This window comes from Asterias amurensis, chromosome 11, assembly GCF_032118995.1.
Source record: "Asterias amurensis chromosome 11, ASM3211899v1".
NCBI classification, from domain to species: domain Eukaryota; kingdom Metazoa; phylum Echinodermata; class Asteroidea; order Forcipulatida; family Asteriidae; genus Asterias; species Asterias amurensis.
In genome coordinates, this window is record NC_092658.1 from 3,756,741 (window position 1) to 3,772,334 (window position 15,594).

The following is a 15,594-nucleotide window of genomic DNA, read 5'->3' on the forward strand; positions in this document are numbered from 1 at the left end:
GGTTGCAAGAAGATTGAAACCACAGAACAGTACAGATTAACTGAAACAGATGTTCAAGCAAGTTAATACGACCCCTATACTCGACTGCTCTATACAACCACATACTAACTATTTAGTAACCTTATATTCCTTGAAGATCTTTTAAGCCCGTCCTCGTTTTCATATCGGCGCTCGATGCTTACATCATCCCGTCAAGAGATGACGAAGACCCTCATTAATTTTTATGTGGAATTTCAAGTGTGTCAACTTCTTGGTTTCACAAAATATAAGGTTCACGAAACACTCAAACTGTATACATACAAAGCTGCTAGTGCAAAATATAGTCTTTAAACATGTGTGAACAAAGAACCGACTTTGAAGAATGACAAAAACAAAATGGCGACCGCTGTTTAAACAGGTTTATCCGTGCCGGTAATAGCCGCTGGAATTCATTACCTCAACACTAACCTACATTTGTATCACCAATCATGAGAAGGTGAGGCGGCGCCATAATTGAAAAACAAAACTAACTACAGGTGAAGATCGATTTTGGCGGGAGAAGATTTAAATGACCCTATCTCTAGCAACACCTAGGCACAACCATGCTTCACGGTATGCATTAGAATGCAAATTAGTCAAAGCTAAATAGTTTGAATATAAATGTACGTTGACGGTGTAGTGCTAAAGACGCTATAGGTCAATTGTTTTGCCGATTTGACCAGGCACCTGTTTTTCTGTTAACGAAAGATTCGACCATCAAGAGTAATGTAGCCCTATTTATATGTAAATCCATTGCAATTAGTTGCCACTCTTTGCCTTGTTGTACACACAACACGCTCGATCACAACGTTACCTCTTGCAACTTATAAAAAGGCTGTTTACCGTTATGCATGGAGCCTATACAGACCAGAGATGTGTGTCAAGATAGTTGCGACATAGAATATCAAGTTTTATTTGGCCACGTGGTTATTGGACCCCATTTTGGTCCAAGTGCAACACGACCCAATGAGCAGACTATGGTCTGGCACCCTACACTCGGCAATGCGTTTTTGGACACAAAATGGGTTCTTATCGCATAGCTCTGCACCATGCATTACCATCGTGTGTGAGTATGTTTCCATGTTCGACGCAGCACAATCGTTCCCATAATTTGTATCACTATAATATCCCGAACAAGAACTTGTACAATCTCATCAGTCCATCCCATGCGGTCTTTATTGTTGAGACCGTTCGGGGCTGAGCGAATCATATACAAGGACATGAACGCATATCTGTTCAATTTGCCTTCTTAATTTATTTGTAAAAAACAGTGTGGATGAAATTGGTTCTATAGAGTAATTACATTGAAGATGGGGATGGGGTGGGGATACAACACTATATTAACATAAGGTTCTGATGACTATAAACCGAATAAGAAACAAAATAATGCCTGATTCAAAATGGGCAATCATTTATAATGGTATGGTAATTGCTTGAGTGGGTAATTAAAATGATTGCGCGTCCAAATTGACCAGTTTAATTTAGTTAATAATATTAATGAATCCAACAGTACGGTTAGGCTTTCAATCGACAGAATGATTGAGTCAGTGAAGTCGATAAAGAGAATATTTTATAGTTGTAAAGAGGATGAGATGGTATAGTTTAACTATTAAAATTTGAAGAAACGATCGAATGCCTAAAGCCCTTTTCACAAAATGATCTTAGCGTGATGAAGTATTACGTGTGATGAAGTATTACAAAATGATCTTCGTGTGAGAGGACGGCAGTTTTGTTTGTACCGATCTACATTCAATGCGAAATTTCCCGCTTGTGTTAGAAATTGTTGTACAAAGGGATTAAATTGTCCGTTTGTGGTAGACATTTTTTGTCTACAAGAATACAATTGTCCGTTTGTGGCATTGTTGTCCACAAGGGTTATTTGTCTGAGTTTGATTTCACGCACACAACCGCCCTTGGAAGACTCGCAACTGAATTAATCTTAATTGCTAAGCAAAGTCTGGGTTCGCATTAAACACAAAAAAGTTCGTTTTATTTTAGTGAAATAAAAAATCCGGTTAATTTATGGACCAGGTTAGCCCATGGTCTCCTTAATGAATTCAATTCTGTTGTGTGGACTCAGGCTTGCATCACGCTCCAGGGCCCAGTAGCATTTTCTAGAGCATATTCCGTACGAGCAGATTAATGAGCAGGATGCCACTCATTATTGTGACTTATTGTTTGTTTGTTTGTATCAGTCACTACCTGATTACGTGGGTTTCTCTGTTTGCAGTTTTCCTCCCACGAAGAAAATGTCATCATCGCCCTAAAGCACATGGTTTCTTCACGGCAGTGGGTTCCATTGTTAGTTGCTTATTACTTACTATGAGCGATCCCTTGATTTCTGTACTAGAAATGTACATACAGTTAAAGGAACATGACAGAATTGTACATAAACTGACAAATTTGTAGAAGTTTGAGATCGATCGGCCGTCTGGGTCACGAGAAAATAGTGAAAAACCGATTACACATGTTGCATGACAGCGATTTAATTTTTTTTTTTTTTACAAAACGCTCACTGAGCGATAAACTCCAAACGGGAAATTAGTTTGTTTCTCATCATATGACATTTTAGAAAAAAAAAAATATTTAAAGGGATGTTTTCTACTATCATCATCATTAACCGTGTAAGTTTTATGTAAATCTGTGATCTAAGGCGAGTTTTTTTTAAGGATGAGTGTACACTAATCAAACAAGTCATGTACAATCTTGCGAAACTAAATTGTCCATTCCAAAGTCTCTATTGCTCCTTACCAGGCATGCAAATAATGTTAAGCACCTACACTTGTGCTGGAGCACCCTTCAAGATTATATTGCACTTAATCAAAATACCGTAGGAGGGCCACATCACCTCATTCGTCCCGTCTTCCCCCGTTATAATTATTTACCTCAGCAAAGTGTGGAACACAAGTGCCACATACTGATGCTGAAATCATGAAGATATAAAATAGCTGCATGCTGAAGTGATGCGGAAAACATGGTACTTCTGACGATGAAGAAAACAAATTCATGAATCGTCACTATCAATTCAAAATGAGAGATTACAATCTGCCGAGGTTGCTGCATGTAACTCTATAATCCCCGTCTCTGTACAGTCCTACTCTGATAGCAATATCCGGGGACGTTCCCTCCACTTGTAGACCCCTCAAGCTCCTCCAGATACGTCAGATTCTCATGCATCTGTCTAAAGTCCTTTGAGTGTGGGAACGAGAAGCAATTTTACGGGGGATTTCTTATATGGAACGGAGACGATGAGTTGAAAACTGATCAAATCGAGAGAGGAGTAATCATGACGCTCAAGGGCCGGGTAGAGAGACAGAGGGGGGGGGGGGGGGGGGGAGGACGAAAAATCGTTATAGGTTTACATCCCTATTGGGAGGCGTGTTACTGATTCACTCCGATGGGTTTCTACTGTCATCTCAGACTCCAGAGCGTATCGGGTGGAAGGAGATGCAGCTAGATTGTATGCCCCTGAGGGTGTACATCTGTACCATGATGCTCACTTATATGACTTGTCCGTCTGAGGACGTTAATGATGCCATGATTGTCTCATAAATGTCCGGCCCCTAGCTGATGATTTCGACACTCAGTAATTATACACACAGGATACACAGCCCTACATTTCTAGCTCTCTCTCGGGGTGAGTGTCAATGACCTCCATGAACCTTAGCCTCATCCGTCGCAACCGTCAAGTGTGACCCACGTGGAGCTTGGGTGAGCGGATGTTTTATGCTTACGAGGAAGTCAATTGCCAACTGATATTTTATAAACACTGTAACATTAAGCGAAGCAAAAGACACTTAAACTTGCTGGTAAAATTCATGTTAGAGGATGAGTGACGTCACGATGTCCATTGTTAACGCACCAATTGACTCACGGTCTAAAATCACAGTCTCGCAGTTATGAAAAAAAAGTTTTGTTCACATATATTTTTCTGCTAAGCTTGGTCGAATTTGGACAAGGTTTCACCTTGCAGGTTAGTAGAGGCCAGTTCTAAATAGCCTACTGACTCCAAAGCAAAGTACACACAATCGCTTACGGTTAGGAGCAAACAGAGCAAGCAAAAAATCTTATAGCGCATTATTGTTTTTTACTGGTTCCGTTCCGGGCACGAATTTGCTCAGCAGCTCTATGAAGTTGAGTACAGAGAGTTTGTGTACTTGTATTCTCAATTTGATTACTCATACTCATGATTGAATATTCATAAATACCTCAGACAGTTCCCCCACACAACCCCCAAGGCTCCACAACAGGTTTAACCACGCATCATCGAGTTTACTTCCCGCCTACATTTCCCGCCTTCGTGCATCACCGCTGATCCACCGCCTAGTACTTAAGCAGCATGTAGCATCAGAGTCCAGCATTCGCCAGAAGACGATCAGAGCATACTGATCGAAACGTCGAGTTAACCCAACGGTTCTTTTCAGAACCACCCCAACTCATTTAGAGATTGCTATTACATGGTGTTACCGCAAACTCTTCTATATCTTATCTCCACCATGCAAAGTTTCAAATCCGTTCTATATCAGACAGTTTCGCTATTCCTTGGTGGAGAGCGCATCACGTGGGGGTGTTTATAACCGGTTGATAATGACCAGTGTTTATAACCGGTTGTAATATGAACATACCATGGAGGTATAAACATACAGAGCTCAAGCACATCGGAAACGGATAAGTTTTACAGAGTTTCTTACTTTATTACGCCTTTTTACCAAAAAGGTATTTATGAACTTAATGGGAATTATAAAAGGGTAGTTACTAGTTTTTCACGGCCGTTTAAAACCTTGCAGGGTCGCTATCCTTTTATTCTCTTAGTTTTGTCTTCCCACTTGGTGTATCTCAACCTATGCATAAAATAACAAACCTGTGAAAATTTGAGCTCAAATTGGTCATCGAAGTTGCGAGATATGAATGAAATAAAAAACACCCTTGTCACACAAAGTTGTGTGCTTTCAGATGCTTGATTTCAAGACCTAAAACTCTAAATCTGAGGTCTCGAAATCAAATTCGTTGAAAATTACTTCTTTCTCGAAAACTACGTTACTTCAGAGGGAGCCGTTTCTCACAATGTTATATACTATCAGCAGCTCTCCATGACTCGTTACCAAGTAAAATTATTTTTGAGTAAATACTAATAGTGTCCACTGCCTTTAACTGCAGTCATGTGAGTTGTTGCCCAATTCGGACACAGCTGCAGTGATCGTTATTTTTTATGATGGTCAATTTATGGAGGATTGTTTTTCTGAGAAACAAACCTAACCCGATTGGCATTGGCATACTACATTGTCGTCATCTGCTTGTGTGGTTGGTTGATTTTGTCATGATCTGCTAATCACGACATGGGACGAACAACACGTGAAATTCTCTTAAATGGCTTACGATGGTCCCACGGGGACAGGTTAAAGAGAAGATACACGATTCGTACTAATTGAAAAAAAAAAAACCTTTGAAAAAATTGTATTTTGAAAGTTTCCTTTTTTTAATAATTATGATACCAGTATACAAGTTTGTCCGGAGACAATGTGCAAAAAAGATAACATTGGAACGATGTGGCAGCAAACTTTCATAATAAACGTAGTTCTGAATGTGTGCTTATCCGAGAATAATACACCTGGAAAGTTTTCTCCCACATAACGTTCTCAAAAGTCCCACTCGTTTTCATTTCTTAGAGACCCATACAAATGACGTCACGTTCCATCATTCAAGCATAATCAGAACAGCTTTTTGTGTGTCACACCTTTGAGCTCACCATCAGACTGGAATAAATCCTCTAGAGGGCGCCCCATACATTGCATTTTATTTCAAAGAGGAAACGTCATCCCTCGGCTAGACCATCACAAATGGATGAATACCATACCGAACACCAGTAATATTTACTCCCGATTTGCAGTGCATTGCTTTAGGTACTGTAACCGTGCATTTCCGACACTAACGAAAATAATGCGAATCATTAGGCTACCGTTGAAGTTTCGGGTCATTTCAACAAAGTTCAATTAAAGGCATCTTTTTCGGTTAAATTTCTTATACATAGTCTACAATTTATGAAATTAAGATGTTGACCAGCCTATTGCTGCTTTATTGGCTTCTGCTAAATTTAATGATCTGAATGTCTGAATGTTCTTTGTGACCAGTCAATGCTAAACTGCGAAATTTGAATTAGGCCTTGAGTGTTGAATGCTGATGCAACGGAGCATTCATTTGAAAACGAATGTGAATATTAAAGCATAGTGCTAAGTTGAAAGACAAATTGTTGAAAAATTTGCCGGGAAAACCCTTTAATTGAAAGCATATAAACTAATGGCAAACCAAACCCACACGTCAGTCCCTTTACTGTGTTGTTCAAATGGTCATGTACTGTGCAATATTCTTCTTTGGCTTAATTCCCCTCGCACTGCTGGACTTTTGAGCTCCCTGCCTTGCATCTTATGTCCCACCAGCTTACAATCTGTGCCAGTTCAAGAGAAATGTGGTCAGGTTTCTTCTCTCACCGTATTTCGTTGATATGCACTCACCTTGAGTGGCTTTCGCATTTTCCATTTGAAACTAAGTAAAGAAATAAATAGAATTGAAAATGCTTTATAGGTCAATTTGACAGCTATCATTTGCTTTTTTAATGACTTGCTTGAACAAACAAATTTAGATGGGTTGAGGGAAGGAAGGTGAGAGTGGTGGTGTGTGGATGAGGTTGGTGGGGTTAGGGTGGTGATGGTGAGGGGAGGGGTCGAGGGTGGTAAGGTTAAGGGTGGGTTTGTGTCCACATTCAAACAGATCACAGTGCTATTCCATTGATTTCATTTATACCAGGAATATTTAGTAATAACAATAATCATAAGATATATTCAGAATGTTGTGCCAATTCACCGTGATTTACAACGGCAGCCCCATGAAGTCAAGTTCATTAAGTAACATTCCAGCAAGCCATTAATCATGTACCAACGCCAAGCGAATTACGTTGCCTCCATTTAGGACAAATTGTCTAAATCATTTGGAGTCATGGTGAATATAAATAAACATTATCTTCGTTTACAAGAAGCCAAGTTCGTCTTAAAGGCACTGCCGTCGATTTCACAAAACTCTTCCTAACTTAAGACTAATCTTAGGACTTAGGACGAGTCCCAAGCCTGCACTGTAGCATGCAGACCTTAAGATTAATCCTAAGTTAGGACGAGTTACTCGTCCTAACTCGAGATAAGACGAGTCATAACTCTTTGTGAAATCGACGGCTGGACACTATTGGTTATTACTCCAAATATTTTTTAGCGTAAAAACTTACTTGGTATTGTTATCGAGCAACGGAGAGCTGTTGATAATACGAAACGGCGCCCTCTGAAGTAACGTAGTTTTTGAGAAAGAAGTAATTTCGCACTCAAATAATAAAAGGTAACAAAGATGTGTGCAACAAGGGCGTTTTTCTGTCATTCTCTTGCAACTTTGATGACCAATTGAGTCAAAATTTTCACGGATTTGTTACTAATGCATACAATGTTGGGGTACACCAAGTGAGAATACGTGTCTTTGACAATTACTTAAGGTGTCCAGGGGTGGATTTCACAAAGAGTTAGGACTAGTCTTATCTCGAGTTAGGACCAGTTACTCGTCCTAACTTAGGACTATCCATGCAATTTGTATATCTCCAAGGACTAGTCCTAAGTTAGGACTAGTCCTAACTCTTTGTGAAATAGACCCCTGTGCCTTTAATAAAGTCTAGCTCGTCATGGCTTGCCTCGAAAGACTGTTTCCAAGAGGAACGTGTTGATCCCGATACCCCGCTTTGATTTATAACACGTACCCGTGCCCCTTGTATTGTCTATACACACCCATGTAAAAGCCTGCTGTACACAATGTGGGGGTGATTTAATTTGGATATATAAAAAAGAGACAAATCAGAATGGCCTTGTCACTTAAATCCGACACGAGCGTGGCTGGCAAGAAATAATTATTTTCAAGGAATGATGAATTTCAGACGCCTTCTTTAATTAATTGACTTGTTGTGCCCTTGGGTTTGGACACTGTGTCGTTATAGCATCGTGTTCTTCATTGACTTTTGTGCGTTGTTATTTCCCCGCCCTGTCAAGTCGTTTTCATTCCCCCGTCTCGGCGCATGTCATGCTCTTTTCTTTTAAACAACATTCAACACCGCTCACTTTAAAGGGGCACATTGACTTATCTTTCAAGAATTTGATGTTTGGGCTTTCTCCTTGTTCTTAAAATAGTTTGTTTCCGTGCACAAAAACCATATACAGTGTTTTGTAACCAGTGAGTTACCAGTGGGTTAAAAACCCTATTTGCCTCTTGAAATACAACTAGCGAAACTAATACGGTTCGCCATTATCACTGTGACAAATACATAGGCCTAATGTGAGTATATCGCGTTTGCAGTATTATGTTTCGCCTATATTCACAGTTACAAGCGATCGTGTTATGACAGCTTTTGAAAACACCTGAAAGGTTTCCTGTCAATAATGTGACAAACAACAGACGAAATAGAAAAGGTCTTGGAAAGTAAACCTCGTCGTCTTCAAGGAAACGATGATGACATCATTACACAAACCCCTCGCAGCTACACACTTAATCATAAGCAAAACTATAACTGGACAGTTTCTACGTCAAAACCTTGAAGCGGTTGGCAGTTTTACATGACAGCACAATTTCCTCTATTTCCTGATGGAAGTGCTAATAAGTGCACAATTTTCCCGCGGAAAAATATCGTCTGCTATATAAGGAAGAAGATTATTTTTGTATCCTTCGTAGGATTTGTCTGGATGGGCGCTTGATTGGTTTTCGTTCAGGGAAACGTTACCCATGCCGCTTTACCTCATCAATAGCCGACAGTTATAGTTACACAATACACTATAACTTAATTTCTTGAAATAATAACAGGCCTAGAGTCTTGAAAGGTATAGGGCCATATTGGGAATAATAATGTATTTTCAGTCAAGTGAATTATTTTGTAGTTATTTTTTAAAGTATTTTTTTTCAAGTCTACGTCATGACGTAGTCTACCTTTACATTTTAGTGATGTTGGTGTTGAGCTTGGTACCTGGAGGATGACGTTTCGATATCGATGAAACGGAAAAAATAAATACATAAATATTATTCTTATTCGGGCGTGCTTTCTACAATCGTGTATGCAATGGAAATCAAACTAGCCATATAGGATGGTACCTTCTTTATTGATCTGCACTACTGCACTATGTTGGGGGTATAAAGGATATTACAATACAGGTAACCTACACAAGATGGCCGCAACATTCTAGAAACCGTCAAATTCAATTTAAACCGTGTGGGCCTACACCAGCTCAACGACTGTAAACGCAACTATCAAAACACCACACGCACGTCCAGATTTTCCGCGTGTCGTTTCAAATTCCCCGTTGTATGTGAGTTTCGTATTGTTTGTAGGTTGTCCCAACCTTTTAAAAGATTTCCTGTCACCTTCTGCGACCGGTTGTAAAATATTCAACTGTGTGGACATTACAACCTTTCCTACATATACTGTAGATGAGTCCAAAACACTCAACTCAAGCTCTTGGTTTTATGTCTTATCCCGGAACTTCCCCTTTTAACCACTGTCAATTCGAATCCCACCGAGATTTCCCTCAATTTAAAAGCAATGGTCTTTAAATTGTATTTTTGTTAACATTATGCTAATTTATAGGCAAACGTCCATTAAAGTCCCATGTGAAAGTTTCAGCTGAGTAGTGTCTATAATTGCTGAGAAAACAGCAACAAACTGTCATGCCATGGGCCCAATTTCATAGAGCTGCTAAGCACAACAATTTGCTTAGACTGAAAAATTGGCCTTGATAAAAAAAGGAATGCCAACCAAATTTCAACGTGATTTTCAAGACATGCAAACAATAGCTGAATACCAGTGAGAAAGCAACATGCAACCAACAAATGGAAATTTGGTTGGCAATCCTGTTTTTTTCAAGGAAGAAATTTCATGCTAAGCAAATTGTTGTGCTTAGCAGCTCTATGAAATTTGGCCCTGCTCACAAGTACGTCAAATTCATCCACGTTTTAAACGGCACCAGCCCTCAGGTAACCGAGAAATGATTCATCGCATTTTTAGGTTCGAACGTCTTTGGGTGAAACCATAATACTTCAAAAGAAACCATTCCTAAACATAGTTCAGCTGCAGAGATTCATTAGTTTTTGAGTATTTTTCCAATCATAGTATTGTTCATAACTGGATTAAGTTTTCCTCAGTACAAGTTATTATATGTTTTCTGAACAATGTTATTACACTGTATTGAATCTCAACATAGGCATATATACATAAAATTTGAGCTCAATTGGTCGCCGAAGTTGCGAGATAAAAACGAAAGAAAGAAAAACACCCTTGTCACAAGAAAAATATGTGCTTTCAGATGCTTGATTTCGAGAGCTTAAATTCTAAATCTGAGGTCTCGAAATCAAATTCTCGAAAACTACGTCACTTCAGAGGGAGCCGTTTCTAACAATGTTTTACACTATCAACCTCTCCCCATTACTCGTTACCAAGTGAGGTTTTCTGCTGATAATTATTTTGAGTAATTACCAATATTGTCCACTGCCTTTAAGCAATGTCTCACAATCTTAGGAATAAAATGTGAACATTCAAACTGTGAATGGATTCTCTTCCTGGCGATTGCCTAAAACTGGTTGCCTTCACATTGCCTCGTGTGACTGGACATGACTACGTACCCCTAACTATTTGAAGTATTTCGTATTATTGAGCAGTAGTGTAAAGTCACATAAAATAAATTACTGTACCGCGTGGCGTTCGTCATTATGAAAGAATATACAGTCAGTGGTTTATAGTAGGGTCAAAGTGTAAAATGCATATACAATCCACCCTGATGTGAAGGAATTCATTGCACAGTTGAGATGAAGCATAAGAAAGGATATCAAGACCCATGTATGTAAGATGAACGTCTCTGAAAAGGTTCTATTTGGTTTAAATACTCCTTATGGGTCAAAAGTTAACTGTAGTCCGGGACCTGCCCCATTTCTGGCTGACCTGGAAACTGATCAGACAAATAAATTACCTGAACTAGGAAAATAAGACGATTATTTGAGTTGGTGATTTAAGTAAAGTCACGGAATGGCTAACTTTAAGGGTACGAGCATTTAGGTATGCAATTTTAGCTTTAGAGTCTGTATTTAGCAAAGGGCGATCACGATGCCTTAAAGAAAGACAAACCTCGTGCTTTCTCGTCGTTTCCGATTCCACGCGCGAGTGACATTTCCTCCACTATCACGTGACTGACGGAAAAACAACAACAAATGAACGGCCGTCGAGTCTGCATGCAAATTGAATATCTGAAAGAGCGATATGACTGAAGACCGATCTTAAAACAGCGCTAAAAGTAATTTCCTCTTTTAGGAACCGGTAGCCGCCATAATGTAAACCAATTATTCAGCCACCTGTATCTACCCCTTAGGCCATTGGGTCTTTGATGATTGTTTAATGGCGTGTGTCGAGGATACCACGCTAGCTATGTTATCCCAGACGACAAAATAATGAAAAAGTTTAAATTTGCCGTATTTTTTTATAGCGCCGATAAAAACATAACCAAGCGTACATAAACTTATTTATCGATACTTTGTTTCAATTCGTATTCACAGGCGACTTTTTCCTGCTGGTCTACAGCATCGATAGCATGGAGTCTTTTCAAGAAGTGCGCCGCCTACGTCAACAGATTATCGACACTAAGAGAAGCCGGAAAGGAACCAAGGCAGTTCCCATGGTGATAGCGGGAAACAAGACCGACAAGAACGACATCCGGGAGGTCACACTAGACGAGGTCAAGAGGGCTTTCTCTTCCGGTCGACGGGTCACGTGCCACGAGTTATCCGCTCTGAATAACTGTAACATTGATGGTGTTTTTCGCACACTTTTTGAAAATGCCCGAATGCCCAGTGAGATGACGCCATCTATGCACAGGAAGGTCACGGCTGCGACCTCCACCAATCTAAACAGTGGGACGAGCCCGAGGGGCTTGTCACTACGCAGGCGCATCAGTGACGCATGCGGAGTGATATCGCCGAATGCAAGGCGACCGAGTCTGCGCAGTGACCTCATGCAGGTCAGGACCAATGTGCTACGCGAGGAGCATCACCATAACGACGATGAGTACGAAGACGAGGCTGAAGGGGAGGACACTGCTTCCGGTGGCAGCACAAAGAAACGCGCATGCGTGATCCAGTGACGTCACACCCCAACCAATGTGAAATGACAATATTGTTTTGCAAAGAAATTTTTTCGAAGCCTTATTAAGTTCTAATGTAACATTGTTCAATAGAAAACGTGATTTACGCGTGGTCACTGTTTACCACCAAAAAGAGGAATTTTTATGAGGTTGAATTAAGTAGGCCAAAGACCAAGTGATAAATTGCACGATGCCGTGGTGTGAAATTAAGCAACAACCAAGGTTATACTGCGATCACTTCGATTAGGAATAAATTTGGTTTTCAATTAGTATCGATTTTGATACCGACCAGTCCATAGTGGCACCTACTAGTCTTCTTTAGTTCGTTGTATATCCAAGTACACAATTTATTATTCAGCATTCTTGGGATAATGCCTACACAGAATGTCCAGCCGGCTGGAAGTGAGACTAAAACTGCAACACCATACTTTCAATTCAACACGGCAGTTTTGCAAATAACTTCTTGGGGGAAGATTTTTCAAAAATGTTAAAGTTTCTCTTCGCAACGCAGTTTGTAAAGATCACACGTCAAGCAAGAGAGTGTGATATTTACTGCCCCCGCGCCCTTTTCCCAAGTTATACGTCAATAAATCACACCCTTTGAATTGCTTCACAGTGTGTTTACTGCTCCTTTCAAAACACTACATAGAAGACCCCGAAACGGAAGAAATACTGATGTGAAGAAGTGGCAGTCCTCGCAACCTTAACCCACATTTCAAACGTCTTCTCTCTTTGGAGCTCTCGAATCTCTAAGTGGATAAAGTGCCGTGACGAGGGACGCACATCTGTTCCCGAGTCACGTACTGTTTGATGTTTGTAATATCGATGTCTGCATTCAGCGACACTGGACGAATACTCCTTCATCGGGAGATGAAAGCACAACCAGGCAAATACGTCGATGCTCGTTTTTGTTGTTTGTAAAAAGAAAAAAAAAACAGGTGGCGAATGAAACAGTCGTTGAATTTGAGTAAACTCGCAATGTGTCGATTTTTGAGGCTATACAGGGAGCAACTTTGGACTTGCTTACTTTTGAGGTTGAAAGTCCAGCCCTTATTTAGCAAGCAAGTTATATGTTTTGGCTTCTCATCCCCCAGTTATTCACTGAGTTCATGACGTGTCCGCAACAAAAAATACAAAGACACTCTTCGATCGACAATACTTTAACAAGTTGAGCCGCCTGACAAAACAGGGAGCATTCTCCAAATGAACATAATATTTTGCATGCAATAGCCGTTGATTGCATGTAGTTGTATCTCTCGGCATATAGAACATCCAGGTCCTGAATCGTTGATGTATTTAAAACCATGGAAACGAAATCTTGGTTAAGCCACAAAACTTCACATGTAATCACGGAAATATTTTGATCATCGGGGGAGGGGGGGGGGGGGCTAGTAGGCAGAGGCAAAATGTATCGCTGTTATCAGGTCATGTTTTTAAGACGCCGGAATACATCTCTTATGTCAAGATGGCTTTTGGAGATATCAACTAAAATGTTATTTTAAAAGCTCTTTCTACACCGGGCATTTTATGTTCCCTTTGTCAATGGACAGCGATGAGATAAGACCATCGTTTTATTTTTATGTATGGTTTCAACTGGATGTATACAAAATAATATCTAGGGTCTGAAACCTTGCATGGTGGAAGTATAACTATTTGTTTAGAGAGGTTGGCAGTAATATCCCTGTTGAGTTGTGTTGATTCTAAAAAATATATAAAAAAAAAAAAAAAAAAAAAGTGGAAAATGACTAAACGTTTCGATCAGTAGGCCTTTGCTCAAAAATATCTATGGACACTTATTTGGGTTGAGTTTTGTAAGATTTGATGGGAAAGGGTTAGGCTAAACTGCTCAAGAGAGTTTTGTTTGTGGTTTCGGTCTTAATATTGTAGTTTGTTATTTTTATAAAAAATACCCAGAAATGTTCTGTACCAGAAATGTTCTGTAAAGTGGACACTGTAAGGTATTATGTTCAAAAAAACAAAGAGGCCTGATTAAAGACAAAATGAACAAGAGTACAGACACGGTATAGTGCTGCATTCACCAGTGCTGGAATTGAAACAAAAAAGTATTTCAGTTATGTGATGATTGTTGTTTTTTGATTTTGTTTGCTCCGAGAAATTACTTGAGAAACGACAAGCATTCAGTATCACGGATGTTTAAACCGCCAATTTCATTACTGCAAATAAAATTGCAACAACATGCTTTCACATGGGGATTCGTGTTCCCCTTTTGCCGTGTAAATGCCGGAGGGTAATTATTATTTGTCAAATGGTAATCGCTCTCTGTCGGGAGGGCACGGATATTCCCTTTATCGAAGGAAACACAATGCCGTCGGGAATTCATACAAGACACGATACGTGATATTCTTCAACGTGGGTCATGTTATCTTGTACTAATCCAACGGTCTTAAAGACCCTGGACACTATTGGTAACTGTCAAAGACTAGTCTTTTCAGTTGGTGAATCTCAACAAATACATAAAATAACAAACCCAGTGAAAACTTGAGCTCAATTGGTCGTCGAAGTTGCGAGATAATAACGAAAGAAAGAAAAACACCCTTGTCACAAGAAAAATGTGGGCTTTCAGATGCTTGATTTCGAGAGCTTAAATTCTAAATCTGAGGTCTCAAAATCAAATTCGCAGAAAATTACTTCTTTCTCGAAAACTAAGTCGCTGCAAAGGGAGCCGTTTCTCACAATGTTTTATACAATCAATCTTTCCCCATTACTCGTTACCAAGTAAGGTTTTATGCTAATAATTATTTTGAGTGATTACCAACCGTGTCCAACTGGCTAACATGCACAAGATATTAAGATTTATCTAACCCCCACTGGCAATCGATCAGCCAGAATGTTCAATACAGTCTGGAAATGTTACTTAGATAACATGGTCATGAGAGGTGAGTGGCCTGAACGAAGTGGATCAACCCCGAAAATAGAACCAAGTCAAAGAGATTATATAAAGAGGTTTCTATTAAAGCTATATGGCGTGAATTGAGAGAAACTGATTCGGCTCATTCGATAACAATGGTTACTTAATTCTTCCCGATTTAAAAATGTATTAATTGTTTTATTTTCTTCATCGGAGATGACATAAAATTATTAAGTTGTGTACTTAACAGATAGTATATAAAAAGCACCGAGTTCAAAACAATGCTTAGCATAGCATCTGGGTAAGCCACACATTAAAGTATGACCATTGTGGTGTCATCCAAGGTTATTGGCATTGTGCAGTGACGTCATACCGCCGCCATCTTAGAAATAAAACGATGATGAAACCATAACGCACATCTTTCTCTAGCAATACTTTTGGGGTTGTGGAACATTTCCTTTTATAATATAGAGGAAGAGTCTGCTTATCCCTTTGCATAGTCCCGCAGAATGG

The 15,594-nt window shown here is 39.6% G+C and overlaps 1 protein-coding gene across 1 annotated transcript in view; it reads left to right on the plus strand.

The window, feature by feature from the left end:
- Positions 1–13,555, plus strand: part of LOC139944665 (GTP-binding protein Rhes-like) — a 49,212-nt gene extending 35,657 nt beyond the window's left edge. Inside the window, exon 2 of the mRNA XM_071941735.1 lies at positions 11,629–13,555. Within this exon, the coding sequence (XP_071797836.1) occupies positions 11,629–12,212 (584 nt within the window). The 3' untranslated portion in view covers positions 12,213–13,555. The remainder of the gene's footprint in view (positions 1–11,628) is intronic.
- Positions 13,556–15,594: the final 2,039 nt, after the last annotated feature.